The following is a 20,829-nucleotide window of genomic DNA, read 5'->3' as shown; positions in this document are numbered from 1 at the left end:
GCAACAGAATAGTTGAACTTGTTTTTTATACTGAAATCCAGTTCATACAGCTCCCTAAATAAGAAACGAGTAAAAATTGTGATAGTTGAAATTTTAACTCGTCTTGCTCAAACCTCTGTAAGGGAAGGTGGCGGGGACCATTATCATCATCAGCACCAATAAATAGCACAGTATTGCTAATTTTTATTTTGTCGTTAGGGTCCATGAGTCAGAATTAGAGGACCGGAAAAATCACAATTTTTTTACAAAAATGAGAGAGAGAAGAGAGAAGAGAGAAGAGAGAAGAGAGAAGAGAGAAGAGAGAAGAGAGAAGAGAGAAAAGAGAAGAGAGAAGAGAGAAGAGAGAAGAGAGAAGAGAGAAGAGAGAAGAGAGAAGAGAGAAGAGATAAGAGAGAAGAGAGAAGAGAGAAGAGAGAAGAGAGAAGAGAGAAGAGAGAAGAGAGAAGAGAGAAGAGAGAAGAGAGAAGAGAGAAGAGAGAAGAGAGAAGAGAGAAGAGAGAAGAGAGAAGAGAGAAGAGAGAAGAGAGAAGAGAGAAGAGAGAGAAGAGAGAGGAAGAGAGAAGAGAAGAAGAGAGAAGAGAGAAGAGAGAAGAGAGAAGAGAGAAGAGAGAAGAGAGAAGAGAGAAGAGAGAAGAGAGAAGAGAGAAGAGAGAAGAGAGAAGAGAGAAGAGAGAAGAGAGAAGAGAGAAGAGAGAAGAGAGAAGAGAGAAGAGAGAAGAGAGAAGAGAGAAGAGAGTAGAGTGCCTTGTTGATGTATAACGAACATTATTGTACCGGAGTGAACAGCAACGCCATTCTCGTCGAAGAGAACAGCCAAGCTTAGGATGGTCCGGCTATAAACCTTATGGGCGGGCTGTTCACAATTCTATAACACTCTCTTCCACTCTTCCATGCTTCTATTTAGTTTTTGAGAGGATATGACTACTCACGGAACATTGGTGAAGACCGCCAGCCAGCGGCTATCATGATCCAGTTCCATGTCGACACACAGATAACGCTATGCTGTCAATTTAGACGGGGTCAGACACGACGTTACAGGTATGAGATGAATGCTAGCTCGACTGTTCAAAAGCTATGAAGTTTTAGATCACACTTGTTCAGGACGGGACACCCTACGGGCGAATGAAACATATGACTTAATGACTTGAAATATATCACTCCTGGCTAGATTTTTAGTCAATTTCAATAACACACTGGATTGATTTTTTAATATGTTATGTGCAAAAGCATCAGCTTTCAAAAAATCATAATAAACTAGGATCTCTTCGATTTTTACATCTTAAAAATCATTAAAATTTTTGCTTATTTTGGCAGTCCGTGCCCAACACACAAATCGACTTCCTATCTATTTGTCAAAATCATCATAGAAATGAAAAAAAAAAAGTTTTATATTTCATGTACAAAGTCTTAGCTTTCCGGGAGTTGAGGTGGGATATATATTTTTTATAAGTCTACCTTTCATTTACATATAACAAATCGTGAATCAGTTGAACAGTTTCAAAGTTACAAACATCGGAAAAAATAGCCAATTTTTCAGAGTACCCTAATTCTGAATAAGTGTGCATTATGAAAATGAAACAAAAAAAGCTCGTGTTTTAGAATTTTTTAGAATGAAAAAATTTAAAAGATTTGATCAAAATCAGGCCATTTTTTTCGGCATATCCTTTCTGCACGTAGAATAACTGTAATACCTGGACAGTTCCAAATTTTGAACAGTTAATCCGAAAAATCGCATAACATATCATTCCAAAACTTCCATTAATTCGACTGGCATTTACAGGTATAACAATTACAAGAGTTTTCGTCGTTAATCTTGAATATGTGATTTTCAGAATTTTTAGGACAGTTTCCAACAATATTCTCCAGATGACTTGGGTCAGATGAAATGGCTTGGGGGGAACAGCCATTCTCGTTATCGAAGAAACCAGAATCGTTAACATCAAAATGAAATGAGTTTGCTTGATTGATTTGACATCGGATACCAACATGAAGAAAAGATTCGATCCAACAAATCTTTGGAAGTGTTTTGGTGTCAGCTGAAAGATCTAAAAACTCCTGGTTTAAACGAATATTTTTTTGAAATCTCATCTTTGTTAATGTCACTGTAGGTTACGAAGGTTTTGGCTTTAGTTAGAGATTCAACACCCAAAAAACGGCAGCGATGTTTTGAACTCGTTGAATCAAGAAGCATCATATAGTGCCAGATCAGGTGAATGACGCAGTCAATGAATAGTATTCATTTTTGTTTTGGTAAGAAACTAAAGTGCAATTTCAAATGAATCCGAACTAAAAATGCAGATTTTATAAAGCTTGTATTCTTGATTGGAACGATAGTTTGTATTCCGTTTGGGTTGGAGGAAATATGAGTTTTCCACTGCATTTGGGAAGTTTTTGACTCAAGTGCAACTTTTGAACTACTGATAATTTATATCTCAAAAACTATAAGTCGTACCGAAATAGTGTCTTATAAAGAGTTATAGAGTATTGATGTCCAACGTGAAAAAAATATACATCGAAAAAAAAAAGTTCCTTTTTATTTACAAAAATAAACTTTAACTTGCAATATGTAAACTGGATATATTTTAATTTTTTTTTAAATTTTTTGATACAAAATAGAAGTCATGAAGAAAATTTTAAAAAATCAGTCCAAGTAAAACTGGTAAAACTATTTTTGACAAACTTTGTGGAGCAATGATTTTTTATGAATTTTCGAAACATCGAATTATGAATCCTGATGTGATTTATAATAAAAAAGCTCTTTATCAATCTACTTCTAAAGGCAACTATTCTCGAGATATTTGAAAAAAAAAACTTCTAATTTATTGTCTTTTTCAATTTAGATTTTTTTTAAATTTATATAAGTAGTTTTAATTTTTTTTAATTGTTTCGTATGAAATAGAAGTCATGTAGAAATTTAAAAAAATGAGTCCAAGATGGTAAAACTCGCTATCGCTACGTTTTATTTTAACCCACATGTTTTCAAATGTTTTTCAACGTAACTCCTAAACATATATTTTTACCATAATGATGTATTTGGAAAAGTTGTTGAAAATTATAAGCAAATTCATAAAATTTCATGAACATGGCGGTATAACACGAAAAGACAATAAATTAGAAATATTTTTTTTAATATCTCGAGAATGGCTGCATTTTGAAGGAAATCGATGAAGAGCTTTTATATTTTGAATCACATCAGGGTTCATAATTTGTGGCTTAAAATAACAAACACAAAAAAAATTATGTTTGCAAAAATTCATCAATTCAAAAAATAGTTTTACCATCTTGTGCCTATTTTTTCAAATCTTCTACATACATAACTTCTATTTTATATGAAAAATAAAAATAAATTTAAAAATATGTATTTTAGATATTTCAAATTAAAGTTTTTTTTTTGTAAATTGTATTGTACTAATTTGTATGTCAGTGTATATTTTTTCACGTTTGGACATCAATACTCTATAACTCCTTCTAAGACATTATTTCGGTAGGACTCATAGTTTTTGAGATATAAATTATCAAAGATTTCTCTTACTAAAATCGACACGCCCTTTTCAAAAGTTACACTTGCGTCAAAAAATTCCCAAATGCTGTGGAAAACTCATATTTCCTCCAACCCAAACGGAATACAAACTTTCATGTAATCAACAAAATGTACATGGTCGGTTTTTCGAAATTTTACATGACCATTTTCGCTGCCACCCTAATGAGCACGCTCCGAAACACATTCGAGATGTTTTGTTTTCAGCACTGCTCGCTATAAGGTTCACACCGTATTCATGTACCGTGTTGTGCACCATGTTTATACAATGGTCTCTAGGCCGCGATCGAATCTAGTTTGTCTGCGGTTGGTATGGAGGCGCGCTGTTGTTTTTATGCTTTGCTTAAGGGGGTATTCTAGTGTAGAGACACAAATTTCGGACGTTTTCTAGAGTTTATTAACAAAGAATATTTTTACTATCAATAATATAATTATTTGTTCATCTATCTTTTAACAATAAAACAAAAGTGGAAAGGAGAAAAAACATTCAAAATTAGAATAATTAAGAGCTGATGAAGTGAGAGGGTCCCTAAAAAAGTTGTGCCATGGCGTACACGATTCCAGCTCTTCTGATTATCTGGAACAAAAAAATCGAACAGATTCTGAATCAGTAAAGCTTCCGCTATCGCATCTTTTTTGACAAAATGGCGGCCGTTTGAAAATCAAGATGCGGTTTAAAACGTTTTTTCTTACGTTTTACGATTTTTTTAAAATAGTAAAATTGAAAAAAAAAAATATTTTTTAGAGGTTCATGCGATAGAGAGATGCCTGCAGATTGTATATCCATATAAATTCGACATAAATCGGTTCAGTAGAACTTGAGATATCGTGTACGCCAGTTTGCAAAACCTTGTTTCGAGAAAAACGCGTTTGAAGTTCATTGTTATGGCCGTACCAGGTTAGATACCGCATCACTAAAATGACTCTAACTCGGTGAATAATGGGATTTTCGAAATGTCCTTTCTAGCGTATATTCTTGAATGCCTAAACATCAGAAATATGAAGAAAAAAATTTTAAATTTTTTTCAGATTTCTAGACTAGAATATGTACTAGGGGAAGCGAGGGTAAGCCCGCCACTGAGGATAAGACCGGCACCCCCTGAGTTTTACTAGAAAACTCTGATTAACTACGTTTTTGAATACTATACATGTTAGTATTTATTATTTTAGACGTTTTCAATCACAACGAAACCACCATGATCCGTCAATTGTAAAAATATAAATCAAAACAAACTCGAATGCCGATGATATGTAGCCGGATGTAATTTTTCGTCAGTGAAGTTTAAGCTTTTATTGTTGAACGCGGTTTCAAATTCTTTTCCGTTACTCTACAGTTTGTCCCCTGGATTGTTAGCAATCACTGGGATTCGAGTTGAGGTAAGTTAAAGCAATAAGTTAATAGAAATAGTCTTCTTGAAAAAATGTGTGCTGTCGGGGTAAGTCCGTCACCCTTTGAGTGGGGGATCCCGGCATGGTTTGCGTTTAGTTGAAGGTTTCTAAGACATATTTTCCATCAATTTCAGATGCCTCGCAGCAACCAAAGGAAAACGAATCGAGGGAGTTGGTCCCAGGAGAACCTCACTCTTGCAAAAGAGGCTACTGCTAGTGGAGTTTCTATCAAACGTGCTTTCACGACTTTTGGAATACCCAGGTCTACATTACATGATCACGTTTTTCAGAAGGTGGTAAGCTCGAAACTAGGACCAAGAAAACCCAATTTACGGTGGAGCAGGAAGATCATGCTGCACCTACTTGACCTAGAAAACCGATTTTATGACATCACGAAGATCGACGTACGGAAGCTAGCTTTCGAGCTTGCTGAAAGAAATGGAATCGCTTGTTCGTAAGTTGTCGGCCGGTTGAGTGAATTGAACTACTGATGTAAATTTAATGTTGGATTTAAGCTGTTCGATAAAACTAAATGAACTTCATCATTAAACGAAAAATAATGGCTATATGGTCATAACGAAAATAATAAACTAATTACAAATAAACATAATTTAATTAGTTTTATTGCCATCATAATCACAAAAACCTGAAATAATTCACCTACAGTCATGAACTCATACTTCTCTGTGATTTCAAGTAGAATCCTAGTGTGATTAAAAGCGTCGTATGACAGATATTGATTCAAGTAAGAAGAAAAACTGACCACCGGTAGGTGTTCAATGTGGTCCTAGATTCCATTAAACTTGTAATTGAATTGTGGTGTGGTTTGGTGATTTCTTCTCAATATTCCATGTTCATCGGAACCTGTTCCGACCATATCTCCGGAATCGGTTGAACGATCCGAATCATACTCGACAGCGACATTTAGAATTAGAATACCTTCTATTTGCCGACTGTCACATTCAAACTGGTTCATCTGTTGCCAAGTATATATATTGAGAAATTGAGATGACGGTCTTACCCCGTCGGGTACCGGTGTTACCCCCATGGGGTGCCGGTTTTACCCGCACTGGTTGATGAGCTTCATTTTTATGGCAGTTTTCTAAATTGACTATTACTTGAGAAAATTACCGTTTAAATGTACTGATGTTCCTTATATCTCATGGCAAACGAACTAGACAATGATTCTGTGGAGGAAACATATCAATATATGCCCGCAGATCTCACAAAACAATACTTTTCCTTAGGGGGTCGGGCATACCCCCACTTCCCCTACCTTAAGTAATGCGAAGTGTAAACGGGAATGCGTGAACGAGCGAAGACTAAACGGGCGCTAGAAGTTGATGTGTTTGTGTACAATGAGGCGCGTATCACAAAAGTGAGAAGCGATTTTTAGTATCTGAATTCTGCGCCGTGTGCAAACCCCGCTCTCGTGTTTATGATTTTGGTACACTTCGTACCAAGAGAGCCAAACTCGTATGCAGCGCAGGGTATGTTTACTAATGACTGGTTATTTATAATAGTGGAATTCGAAATAATGGTTCACATTGGCTAATCAATTCCGAATGAATTCTCTATTTTCGCTCGCGCGAGCTACGGATTTTTCATATAGATTATATGTTCATTTTGCTCTTTTGGGCGGATGTCAACGGATGACAAAACTTCCACTTTTTCTTCCACAAGTCTTTGGCATTCGCCTCAATCATTTTCTTAATTTTGATTATTGCATATGGTACATTACATTCCACAGTAGCTATTTAGGCGTAAGAGTATTCGTTCTGTTTTTCCATTGTCCAGTTAGATCGGACAGCGGAGATAGTTGATATGATCATTGTTGAGTTATTGTTTCGATTAATCGCATTTTATTTATAACATTTTGTATGCTCTTTCTGACGAATTGCCTCAAACAGGCGACTCGTGAGCGCTATTTTTATATTTCTCCAGTTCTCGTATTATTTAAAACGAGTAAACCGGGCACAAAATCGCATTTTACAGACATCTTCTATTGAAAGCATTGATTCCCAAATATTATATTATGTATTGGCTCGGTAATTGCCCTTTTGCTGAAAAATCGAAATATAACCCTCACGTAGAAAATTAAATAAAAATGTGTGTATAATACAGAAAATTCAAAACGAGAACGTGCAAGTGCATTTGTTAATACTAATACTTAATACTTGATAAATACGTGCATTATACAGGCAAACATAATCACAATTCGTCTCGCCAAGAACACAAACAAGTCTCATGCAATAGAACACTCGTTAATAGAACATTCCCACTGTGTGATCGGATTTCAGTCAGTCAGTTTCAATGTTCATATACTCTCTACCAACGCTTTGTTTGCTCCTCGTTTCAGATGACTTACCGCTCCGTGGTGGACTTGACATCATCCCGCTTCCATAGGCCACAGGTCAGCTGCCGGGCGGTGGAGGCGAACAGCAGCAAATTGATGCACAGCAGAATGCCGACCGGACCGAAGAAGTAGGTCAGTATCTCCATGTCACCTGCGGGGATAGGAGAGACAAGCAAAAAAAAATGGGTATGTCGTGAATGTGCGTTCCATTGCCACCCAGCAGCAGGTGAGCTCCGTCGTTACAGGGTGTCTTAGGTTTTCGTGATTTTTTCTTTTTATTATAATTACCCATCTGTGAAAATTTGAACGCCCTGCATCTCAACCGAATAATGGACGGTTTCGAGTGCAAAAATAAACAAGCCAGAGAAGGTCACCATATTTCTCAGATCTTCCGGCGACGGATTGAGATGACGGTGGTGCCCACCGAAGGAATGGGTATTAATTACGAAAAGAACAGCTCGTACCGACGCTGGTACGAAAAAAAGGGGAGAGTTGATTGATTCCCCCCTTAGCAACAACAGCAGCAGCAGCAGTTGACCAAAATGGACGTTTGACAAATTAATGAAGTTGCGAAAGGTTGGGGAGATCCCCATCGAGCAGCAGCTAACCAAACACTCGGCCCCGGGCTGATGTTTAATGTTTTTGTCGTGTGAGGAGTGGTGAGGAGTGTAGTGTAAATACGACTCTTCGGCTTAGCAATTAGTTTGGCTTATTTTTGTTTGGTTTATGTTCTGTGCGTCATTAAAAGTTACTGGGTCACTGGGACCCGCGTAGATAATTCTGCAGGGGGTTAACATTCCATTCACGCGCCGTCTGGGAGATAAATTAGATTTCGCTAGCCAATGTCAAATATCAGTTCACTCACCATAGAACCAGCATGTTCGCTCGCCAAACCGAGGCCGCAGATAGACGGTGTCCGGCATGTTGTCTAGAATCGCTGCCACGCCGGCAATGACCAGTGGCACACCCCAGGCGTAGACTTCGTAGATCCGCAAGCGACAAATTTCCTGGCTTTTCTCCAGCGACGTCGGGCGTAAATCACTGAAATGGCAAAGGGAAAATGAACAGATTAGTATATGAGGCTTTGCATAGGGTGGCAAAAAAGGGAAAGCATTTAGACCTGTGCCTGGCTCGGGCCAGAAATAGATAAATCGAGGCGGCGTAACACAACAGTTGGATGCTGCATTCTGTGGCGAATCTCTTCTGTCGAGAATGAAAAGCTTGCAGTGGTACTTTATTCTGGGTCTGAGCAGTGAGAGTAAAAAAGGGAAAAACCGCCAGTCTAGACAGCTGCTGCTGCTGTTATTTAGTCTGCCAATTCAGGGTTGTACTTTTACTTTCACCATGCGACTAATTGCAACCGACTCGCCAAGCCAGTGCGACAGCATTCAATATTCTCTTCCTTCCGAGATGGTTCCGGATCCTGCCGGTTGAGTGAAACGCAACAGCTGCATTCCTCACCTCGGGCGGATAAACGAAGAAGAACGAGTTTAATTGGTAGTTCAACAACAATTCACACCGACTTGTGTCAAGCAATCTCGCACACACTCTCTCTTTCTCTCGACAATTAAACGCAGATCGTAAGATGCAGTGCTAGCAATCAATCAAATATAAAATTCACTGCAAATTAAGATTGACTGAACAATTTACAAGCGGAAGAAAATTCCCGGACCAGCGTTGCCAGCGAATACAACTGGGTAACCCTTTTCCCAATATGGTTCGATCAAACCAAACTGGCCGCACTTCCCCATAACTCATCTTACAACATCTCTTCAGCCTGCCGGTCTAGATGTCGCGAAGGCATAATTCCACTTTCGCTTTCATTCCATCATCTTGTTTAAATGAACCCTCAACCGTTTCACCGTCATACCTCCCGACGCAATCCCACATCCGAAGAAATGCATCATCATCTTAGAGTTCGCGTACCGCGCGCTCCGCTACAGCTGCCTTGAGTAAACGAATTAATTAATTTAACTTTTCTCCTTCAATTGCAGCGCACAAAACGCGGCGCGAAGCCGTTGCGATGTTGCGCTTCTCGGGGGCTAGTAATTGCTTCCATAATCCCACTTCTGGTAGCGGGTAGAGCGTTGCGAGCTGTAGAGACTCTGTACCAATTTCACACTATTTCGGCTAGTCGCATGATGAGAAGTTTTTTTTTGCTTTGCCCCAACCCAGAAGAGGGGACAAGGTAAAAGTTCGCAATGAATTTATGTACAACAAAGCGGTTTTCAAAGATTGCACGACACAACTGATACTGATACGGGGGGAAACGAGGAGGAAAGAGGGACATCGTTGAAGAAATGTGAAGAATTTTCTCAATTAAAACATTGCGGAAAACAGAGGAAGTTTTTAATTGAAGTAACGGAAAGTTTGCAGTCTGAGGTGTCATCGTGAAGAATTGTAGCTCCATTGTGAGGTGTGCTTCCAGCTAAGATGCTAAAACAGTTTATAAACCACAGTATGGAGTTGACAAAACGGTTTGCATGAATAGCGATTCGTGACATTTGATAGAAACAGGAAGAAAGTGGACGAAACTTGCTATTTAATATCATCTTATCAAGCATTAATCATAGCTTTTTTAAATTTAAAATGTGAATAGCAGATAAATAAATCACTATGCATAATACACCGAAAATGTGAAAGCATAGTATATCTCTTCTTCTTCTTGGATGGCACTAACGTTCCCAGTGGAACTTTGGCCTTCTTAACGTAAATATTACTTGCGTCATTTTTATTAGAAGTACTTAGTTGAGATTTCTATACCGAAAAACACGCCTTGAATGCATTCTGGAGTGGCAAGCTCTAGCATACGCGTGACGACAGTGCAAGTCGGAAGAAATTTCCTTGGCGAAAACTCCCCCGGCCAGAACGGGAATCGAACCCGAACCCCCGGCATGATAATGTGGGACGCTAACCACTCGGCCACGGGAGCACAAAGATATCCCATTTGTAAATAATTCTCTTCATTCATTGCGTTTTTCTCGAAACCTTGCTTTTTTAACATCGCTGTAAATTATTTCCAGAAATTCAGATTTGGCGGATTTTATTCCAGCAAGTTAAAATTTTATTTTTTCCTATCGCTTAGCGTAGCGTAGTTTTGAGATATTTTGTTTTATAAATGAGCATTTCAAATGGAAAAAAAACATTTTAAAAAATCATACAGGCACCATTTTTACAATTTTGAATAATCGCTACGCTACGCATTAGAGAACACATATTTACGTATTGTAATCGAGTTTCAGCTGAATCGCCCGTATAATTCTCGAGATAAATGTTCCGCCGACTTTTGGATCCCATGGGGAATGAACTGTAAATTCAGACGGACCGTTGTAATACCGTTTTGTTCAATTCTGAACACTTAAGTTTTGTTGACCAGTGTCTCATTACTCAAAATGGTACTGTTTCGCTAAATTAATTTGATTTTTGGATACAATAGAACCTGTTCTCACTTGACTACATTAAAACTGATTTACAAATGCATATTCATGGTTTACACCAAAAATATGTTCAATAAATATTGGATTTCTGTCTGTCTGTCTATCTGTCTGAACCGATCGACATGAAAATTGGTGTGTAGGGGTTTTTGGGGCCGGAGAAGATTTTCATGATAGTTTGAGACCCCTCCCCCTCTCTAAGGTGGGGCTGCTATACAAATGAAACACAAATGTCTGCATTACTCGAGAATGAATCAAGCAAATGAAACCAAATTTGGCATGTGAAGGTTTTAGGGTACAATAAATGTTCCTATGGTGGTAAGACACACATTTTTGCATTACTCGAGATTTAATCAAGCAAATGAAACCAAATTAGGCATATTGAGGTTTTAGGGTGCAATAAGTGTTTCTATGGTGGTTGGATACTCCTCCCGCTCTCTAAGGGTGGGCTGTGATACAAATGAAACACAAATTTCTGCATAACTCGAAAACTAATCAAGCAAATGGAGTCAAATTTGGCATGTAAAGATTTTTGGGGGCTCGAAACGTTTCTATGGTGAATAGACACTCCTCTCCCCTCTCTAAGGGGAGAAGAGGGAAGGGGTCCGTCTTTATTCTATCATGTTTTCTGTATCAAACATTTATTCCATGTAACGGAGAAACATGTTATTTGCAAGTGGTTGAAAAATCTTGAACGAGAATTGTGTCTGAAAATAACCTGATATTATAATGATGAGTTTTAGAAGTACTAGAAATTAGAAGTACTAGGAATTTTAAAGTAAAAGGTAAATTCAACGGGGTCGATTAGAAGATCAATCAATGAACAGTTTTGCGATTGGACTCATGAACTTGCGCTTATTTAGAAGACGTGAATGTTTGAAGGTATTGATAACAAAGAACAAATTTTGGGCGGGACGAAGTTTGCCGGGTCAGCTAGTAAAGAATAAAGAGTGTAGCCAAAAATAGCAATGATTTTTGCAATAATTAGAATAATATGATTTCAGTCAAATATGTATCGGTTTTTCTTACGAAAAGAATATTGTTTTCATTATTCTAATAGGTGCGATGGATATGAACATTTGGATGATTGGTCGAGTCACAAGCGTTCCGGAAAACAATACATAAGTAAATACATGTTAAATGTTGATTTTTATTCATATTTCTCAACAGTAGAATTACATCTGTAAGCAAATTTAATGCTTGCACTCAGCAGCGCAAATCGTTGTCAAAACAGCAATACAATAAAAAATTCAATTTACTCTCAGCTTCAGCATTAACATGTAATGAATCTTGCTCGCTGTCTGGAGCGAAACTGAAACACTGAGACTTTTGAACATCCAGGTACTTTTTCAGTTTTATTACAGTGAATTTTCATCTCCAACCCTCAAAACATCATTCCCAAAAAAAAATCTACAAATTGTACTATGTAGCACCTATCGCAGAACGGTAACAGAAAATCCGAGCCGAATCGGTTGTGTGATGGCGGCGAAGGCGACAGCAACCGCATCGGAACACATTTAAACCATTAGTTTTCCGCAAAAGAATACAGCTCCCATTGTTGCAAAGTATTTGACGAATTTCATGCCAACTCGTCTTAGGAGTTCAGATAGCAGTGAAACGTTGTGGGTGTAAAAACATGGGTCGTTGAGGCAACTTTGCATACTTGGAATATTCGAAGGACAATTAGACTACTTTTTGGAAAAAAAAAACAATTTTTTTTCTTAATTTTTTACAAAAATTTATAACTTAAAAACTACGATACCTATAAAATTCTTGTCAGAGAATGAAATGTAGGAAATTGTTTAAATTATCACAAAAAAACACCACAAAAATATTGGAAAAAATCTCGCTGAAAAACAATATTTTAAAAATTAAAATTCATTTTTCTAATAAACGTATTTTTTCATAATTCCCAAAAATATATATATGAGAAGCCTTTAAAATTTCGAACAAGTCGTCCATACATCGGAAGATGGGAACTTTTACAGGGAAAAAGTTTTTCGAACAACTTTTTCACGTTTTCTTAAAAAAAATACAACTTATCCTAGTTTTGTTTAAAGTCAAGATAGCGATATAGTGTATTCAACAAAGTTTTATATCTTATTAAAAAGTGCACTTTTGTCGAAGACGTCAACTTTCTGTCTGTTATAGTTTTTGGAATATAAGTCATTTTTATATGAAGACTCATAAAAAAATAATGTTTTGCTCGTAACATTTTTGTGTGTAAATTCTCACGTTTGACATGTTCTTGACATGTTTCTAAATAGAGAAAAGTTAGCAGAGAATTTAAAATGCGATAATTTATACAAAACATTTTACGAATTAAACATTAATATCATTTTTTCAAAGAAAACCATGAAAAAGTTGTTGTTCGAAAAACTTTTCCATGTAAATGTGCCCATCGTCCGATGTATGGAAAACTTGTTGGAAATTTTAAGGCCTATTTATATCTTTTTCTTTCAGAATTCTGAAAGCATTTTTTTTTAAATCTTGAGTTTTTTTACTTTTTTTTGAAAAATCTTAGTTTAAAAACTATAACATCTACAAAAAGATGGACAGAGAATGAAATGTAGAAAATTACTTAGGTTTTCATTAAAATTATCAATGAATTTTTTGGAAGAAAATTTCATTGGAAAAAAATATTTTGAAAATTAAAATTATTTTTTCTCGATAACATATGCTTTTAAAATTCTGAAAAAAAAGATATAAATAGCCCTTAGAATCTCCAACAAGTGTTCCATACATCGGACGATGGGCATATTTACATGGGGCCTGATTCTCGAATACACTACGAATACACTTCACGCTGGAAACGGTATAAAACGCATTCGCGATGACAACGGTGCGGTGTCGACATCTGGATGCGAGATTAGTTTCCCACTAAATTTATCATTTTTTTTTTATCCCATCCGTTTATTAGGCTCATTTAGCAATTCAGCTGTCACAGAGCCGAATTTATTCGTATACATTTTTATGTTAAGATAACTATTGTTGTATATTATTTAGGCTTAAGATTCCTATCCATCGATAAACATTTGTTTTTTTTTATGTATAACACAGTAGCTGTTTAGGCCTAAGAATATTCCAATTCTATCGATACACAACACATGCCGCCTTTTTCGGCGTTAGAATATTCCTATTGTTCGAATGTTCACAGTTGGACTGTTCACAACGGGACTGCTGATATGAGGCTTCCATTGCTGTGTTAGAATTAGCACCAATTACCGATACAGCAGATCGTAATGTGAGCGGTAAGGGACTGGGATTACCGACACATGATGATTGTTGTGTGGACGTAGTAGCTAGAATAACACACAAAGATGGTCAGTTGAGGGGCCCTGAGTTATTAGCTCATGATCGTTCGCTTAGTAGCGGACACGCAACCAATTAGGCTACGAAGACCCCCTAAATTTATCATTATAATATCAAATTATCTTCAGATTAAATTTTTGTATGAGATTATTATATCACATGAAGAAAACAAAGTTTTCCACTCACATTGAATACCAGTTTGATACGAAGAAGTAATTTTTCATTAATGATTTTTTATTTGAAAAGTGCTCATTCTGCCTGAAAACTCATCATTATCTTCGACACTTCACTAACCCGTAAAACGTAGTTCAATGGCGTGCCGTTATTTCGTTTCCACCGTGAAGTGTATTCGAGAATCAGGCCCATGGAAAAAGTTTTTCGAACAACAACTTTTTCATTTTTTTCTTTGAAAAATACTATTAGTGTTTAATTCGTAACATTTTTATGTATAAGTTATCGCAATTTGCATGCTCTGCAAACTTTTCTCTATTTGGAAGCATGTCAGGAACATGTCAAACGTGAGAATTTACACACAAAAATGTTACGAACAAAACATTATTGTTTTCATGATTCTTCATACAAAAATTACTTATAATCCAAAAACTATAACATGGTTAGAGTGGTTAGCGTCAAACCTAACATGCCGGGGGTTCGGGTTCGATTCCCGTTCTGGTCGGGGAAATTTTTCTTCAAAGAAATTTCCTCTGACTTGCACTGTGGTCACGCGTATTCTAGAGCTTGCCACTCAGAATGCATTCAAGGCGTGTTATTTGGCATAGAAATCTCAACTAAGTACTAATGAAAGTAATACTACGTTGAGACGGCGGAGTTCCTCTAGGAACGTTAGTGCCATATAAGAAGAAGAAGATAACAGATAGAAAAGTCCACATCTTAATAAGATCTAAAACTTTGTCGATTACACTATATCACTATCTTGACTTTTAACTAAATTAGGATTAGTTGTATTCCTTTCAAAGAAAATATAAAAAAGCTGTTCTTAGAAAAACTTTTTCTCTGTAAAAGTGCACATCTTCCAATGTATGGACGATTTGTTGGAAATTTACTATTTACATATATACACATTTTTGAGAATTTTTGAGAAAAAGTATTTTAATTTTTAAAATAACTTTTTTTTTCAGCGAATTTTTTTTCCAAAAAAATTTTGGTATTTTTTCGTAAAAATTTAAACAATTTCCTACATTTCCACCCTTGACATGAATTTTGTAGGTATCGTAGTTTTTAAGTTATAAGTTTTTATATATTTAAGAAAAAAAAATTGGCAAAAGTTCCAAAAAGCTCTAATTATCTAATTATTTTTCGAATATTTCAAGTATGCAAAGTTGCCTCAATGACCCATGTCTTTACACCCACCACGTTTCACTGCCATCTGAGATGGTGCTGCCAACGGCCAGTCGAGTTGGCATGAAATTCGTCATTTTCTTCATATCCAGCTTGATATGAGTTGCTCTTCGACGCCACTTTTAAGACGGAAACAATTCATAAATTCTCACACAACCTCCCTCCCGTTAACAAAAATATATAAATATCAATACGCTACGTCCAATCACAAAAAAAAACCATTGATGGAAACTAAAAATTCTAATGTGGAGCAGTTTTCGATAGCAAACTGCAACAACAATCATCACACGATTATCTATTATCTATTACTATCTGCATCAAAAGTTAAGATATAGTAAACTATAACAATCAGTTAGTCATGTTTCTAGAACTATGAAATGTTTGGAGGTATTTCAAGGCGGCGGATATGATATGAGGGCTATCCAGAAAGAAGCAGACGTTTTGAAATAGCGCTTCAGTGAGCGTGGCTCAAGATATTCCTACGTTCAGTATGCATCAAGCTCTAATAGTGGAGGGCCCGTTTCTCTCGTACTAAAGGGTGTGTCACATCAAATTGCATCACGGAAAAAACGCTGTAGAAATTCGCCCAGTATACCGATCCTTTTGAAAATTTTAGACAGTAAAATAAAAACTATTAAACAACTTTTGGCATTTTCTTTTTATTCATACTTCGAGCCCAAGCCCGTATGCTCTCACCTTCCTCTTTACCCCGTCCATAAGGTTCTGTACAACGTCAGGTTGTAGTTTTTTTTGAACAGAAATCCATTTTCTCTTGAAGTCCGCCTCCGATTTGACAACTTTTGGGTTCTTCCGGAGGGCCTGCTTCATAATCGCCCAATATTTCTCTATTGGGCGAAGCTCCGGCGCGTTGGGCGGGTTCATTTCCTTTGGCATGAAGGTGACCCCGTTGGCTTCGTACCACTCCAACACGTCCTTTGAATAGTGACACGAAGCGAGAGCCGGCCAGAAGATGGTCGGGCCCTCGTGCTGCTTCAATAGTGGTAGTAAGCGCTTCTGTAGGCACTCCTTAAGGTAAACCTGCCCGTTTACCGTGCCGGTCACGAAGGGGGCGCTACGCTTTCCGCAAGAGCAGATCGCTTGCCACACCATGTACTTTTTGGCAAACTTGGATAGTTTCTGCTTGCGAATCTCCTCCGGAACGCTGAATTTGTCATCTGCGGAGAAGAACAACAGGCCCGGCAGCTGACGAAAGTCCGCTTTGACGTAGGTTTCGTCGTCCATTACCAGGCAATGCGGCTTCGTCAGCATTTCGGTGTACAGCTTCTGGGCTCGCGTCTTCCCCACCATGTTTTGCCTTTCGTCGCGGTTTGGAGCTATCTGAACCTTGTATGTACGCAGGTCCTCCCGCTGCTTGGTCCGCTGGACGAATGAACTTGACAAATTCAGCTTATTGGCGACATCCCGGACCGAACTTCTCGGATCACGTCTAAACTGCTTAACCACGCGCTTGTGATCTTTTTCACTGACGGAGCATCCATTTTTGCCGTTCTTCACCTTCCGGTCGATGGTTAGGTTCTCGAAGTATCGTTTTAGTACTCTGCTGACCGTGGATTGGACGATTCCCAGCATCTTACCGATGTCCCGATGTGACAACTCCGGATTCTCGAAATGAGTGCACAGGATTAATTCACGACGCTCTTTTTCGTTCGATGACATTTTTCCAAATTTACGAAAAATTTACAGGGAAGCATGGCCAACGTGATCTATACACTCTTATCTGATTATAAGCGAAAGCTGAAGATATAATTCCTAAAAATTAAATTTCTACAGCGTTTTTTCCGTGATGCAATTTGATGTGACACACCCTTTATTCTTACTTCGACTAGTTAAAATATGCGTTGCAATAGAAAATTCCACTAGTGTGAGCCACGATGAGCACAAATTTTTCCACAAAAATACGCAAGCCTATCCGTTTTATGATAAAAAATTGCGCTAAGCCAACGTTTGAAAACAGACACAGAAAACGGAAACAGACACTCGCCGTGATATCTATGATTTGGAATACTTTCTTTGAGAACAGATTGTAGATTTACAGAACACATGCGTAATAAGCCTGATAAATTTTTAAAATTTTTTTTGTTAGTATCGGACGTCGATTGCTGGGAAAATATGAAATAGACCCTTTTATGACCAACTCTCTAAGTTTGTCATACACAATCTCATGGACCTGTTTACGGATTTCGGAAAAAAAAAACTGTAATCACAGACAACTTCTTCACAAGCAAACCAACTAGCAAATATATCTACTATAGTTGGAGCTATCCGTTTAAATACAAGGGATTTACTGAACTGAAGCAAAAGTAGAATGTTATGGAGTGCCTTTCAACAAAAAATGTGACCTTTAAAAGTCTATAAAAATTTTAAAAATATATGTATATTTTTGGTGAGTTCGGAAACAAAAATCAGTACATTTTTAGAACAATGAAGAAAAATTGCATAAGACTGTTTCGTACTAAATTTAGTCAATGTTAGCATGAGTGCTCAAACCAAGAAGTCTAAGTGGCCTCTCCTTTGGTTCTGAATTTTGTGCAGGAAAAGATAACCGATTTCCGCCGATTTCTGAGATGTCCGAGCGTAACCAAATGTAAGAACAAAAATTACTCGTTGCGTGAATTTACTATAGCATTTTGCTTTCAATCAGGGTACAAAAAGTCCGGCCATTCAACCGGTGACCTGTGATATACAAAGGTGTTTATTGTTAGACATCGTCCGAAGAAGTTCAATTCGGTAACTGAGAAATAACTGTAGAAGTAGCGACTTCATAAACTCAATCCAAAATCGTAAAAACATAATGTTCCGTACAGTTCCTGAAAAGGAAATAGAATAGAGAACAGCTCTGGAAACCGTTAGACGTTGTTAAAACCAACCTCATATTTCACGTCAATTGTTTTAACAGACACTAAAGAATGAACACGATCTTCCCAGGCCAACGCAACTGCTTTCGACATTCAGTTCGAAAGGTACAGATCATTAAAATCGCCATTTATCCGCGCCATCAAACGAACATTATAATCTTTCAACGGAGCGCGGAGACGCACCGAGAATCCCATCGTAAATCTTCCCGTTCCAGTAATTGCCGCTGCCTCATCATTACCTTTCCCGTAATGTAATGTACTCACATAGGGACAAAAAAATGAAGACACATCACTCTAAATTCACCGATCGACCTGTTCCTGGTTCCGTCAGTGGCCTTACTGGGTTCCCTCATCGCGCCACAAAACTTCAAGCGAAAGAAATAACGAAAGCAATCAATTTTATCGTGCTTACGCTAGCAACAATTTAGAAAATCATAGCATCGCGGTTCGATTAAGCAAGTTCCTTCACGTGCCCTCCGTCATTTGCCGAAGAAGATGAAGACACACACACAACTATTTAATAATCGACAATTCATCTCACGTCTCTTCGTTTTCGATGATTTGTATCGAAGCGCCGAATGATCCGAACCTGATTAAAACGATGGGTATTCGCGTATTGTTTGAATTTTTATTTTTTGTTTTGTTTGCGCTTTCTTTGCCCGGCGAGGGTGTGCCCACAAACCACGTTCTCACGATGTTTAGATCCGTTTATCGCAAGCTCAGCCATTATGTATCATTATTATAAATGTGCAATTGGTTTATTATGATCGAATAATGGCTCAATGTTTTGACTATTTGCATCGTTTTGCTGCGTGGGTCGCTTTTGATTTACGAGGCAAACGTTTTGGTCGTGTTTGTGAGTTTCCGCTGTGGATTGGCAGTTGGTGAATAAATCAGCAATTTTATACGGTCGTTTCTCCCACGAACGGATCGTTAGGTAATTAGAGGGTGCATTTTTCCTACCGTCAATTTTAATCATCTCTCCGTATAGGCTCGTATATTATCAATATTTTTTTTTCCTCAAAAAAAAAAGATCTTCACCTTAACAGCTTCTTCTCTTCGCCATCTGCACCGAGTTCATTAGCCCACATCTTCGTTCGTTCAATTTCCGTCGAGCAGTAAATAGTTCAGGTTCAAAGACACTTTCTTCCTACATTCGGGCAATTACCTTCATTACTTTATACGGCCGTTAAACCCAGCCATAGCCATAGCAGCTTTAGTTGCCACCGTGGGTTGTTGCCACCGCTTAGGTGTATTTTTTTGCCACCATTTCCGATACCAAATTGCGATCCGTTATGTTGTTCACTCTCTTTCTCTCCCCATAAGAATATTATCTTAATGACACCTTCACGCGCAGATATGACTCTTGGCGCGGAGACCAATTTCAGTGGAGAAATCCCACAAAAACGATGTGCCCTCGTTTTTTGCCACTTTCCAGAAGAGCGCTCGACGCACTTATTTATTATAGATAAAATGACGACAATTAGTTCGGTTCCAGGAACAAGCAATCAATATGAGTCCACTTCATCAATGTTGTCTTGAAATCATCGCAAAAACAAAGGGAAATCAATCACAACGAACACAGGCCGAATCCTCAGTGCCCGGTCGACAAGCAGTTAGCGAGCAAGCAAGTAAACAAGCGGCCCCATCAACTGGATAAACACCTCTTGTGCGCTGTCAAAACACTATCCGCGGACCCACCACACACATACGGTTAGTGTAGTTAAACAAAATCTCTTTCAAGTGGTCATACCGACATTTGTACAAATAAGCCATCTCATTTGGAGAAACGGCTTGTCCCACTTTCGGACACCTCCGTCATCATCCCATCAAATCCGATCCACTGCTGCCAAATTGCGCGCTCGCTTGGCAATCCCCCTTCGTGGCGCCAAAAATCCTCCGGCCATCATCGTCATCATCCTGTGCATCGCCAATTGACATTCCACGAATGTTTAAAATCCAGAAATAAACTGCACTAGGCCGTGGAAATTCCTGGCCCGGTCCGATTTAACCACACTTCGGCGCTTCATTTGATTGGATTATTTTTATTTAAAAAAAACCCACACCATCCGTGCGAATTAATTCGCATGCAATTTGAGAAAAATAAACACGCGCGCGCTTCAGTGCCTTTCTATCCGGCAGCCCATCAAAGGGCGGCTATCACGCAATTGAAGAGCATCGGTTGCAATCCGGAAATAATTGAAACCGTATGGCCTCCCTCGCTTTGTGACCGATCTCTATTTTTCGCTTATTCGAGCGCGCGCGTGGATACAAAAACGTGAACCAGCTACTGAACTAGAACCTGATTGTCATAGCGTATGACGGGGGTGTTTTTATGTGCAATAAACTGATTTTATTGTGCAAAAAACAATTTATGCATTTTAGAACAGTTAAACCATCTGTTTTTTTTGCTTTATTTTGCGTAAAAAAAAAATAACTGATTCATCTCGACATTACACACACTACACACTCATTTTTAATCATCATTATGAACAATCGTTGTTTATTTTACATTATAAAGGCTTCAATATTTATTATTGAAAAATAATCTATTGCTTTAATTTA

The 20,829-nt window shown here is 37.8% G+C and overlaps 1 protein-coding gene across 7 annotated transcripts in view; it reads right to left on the bottom strand.

Annotated features, from left to right (window-relative positions):
* LOC129774817 (probable G-protein coupled receptor Mth-like 1) overlaps nucleotides 1–20,829 on the bottom strand; it is a 379,271-nt gene that overhangs the window by 15,499 nt on the left and 342,943 nt on the right. For all 7 annotated transcript variants that reach the window (XM_055778805.1, XM_055778810.1, XM_055778807.1 and 4 more), the window contains exons 5-6: nucleotides 8,149–8,324; nucleotides 7,296–7,434 (exon numbers count right to left, since the gene is read on the bottom strand). In XM_055778805.1, the coding sequence (XP_055634780.1) occupies nucleotides 7,296–7,434; nucleotides 8,149–8,324 (315 nt within the window). The remainder of the gene's footprint in view (nucleotides 1–7,295; nucleotides 7,435–8,148; nucleotides 8,325–20,829) is intronic.

The sequence above is a fragment of the Toxorhynchites rutilus genome, chromosome 3 (assembly GCF_029784135.1).
Source record: "Toxorhynchites rutilus septentrionalis strain SRP chromosome 3, ASM2978413v1, whole genome shotgun sequence".
In the NCBI taxonomy this organism is placed as follows: Eukaryota; Metazoa; Arthropoda; class Insecta; order Diptera; family Culicidae; genus Toxorhynchites; species Toxorhynchites rutilus.
Note: the sequence above shows the minus strand (reverse complement) of the source record. Positions and strands in the feature narration are given on the sequence as shown.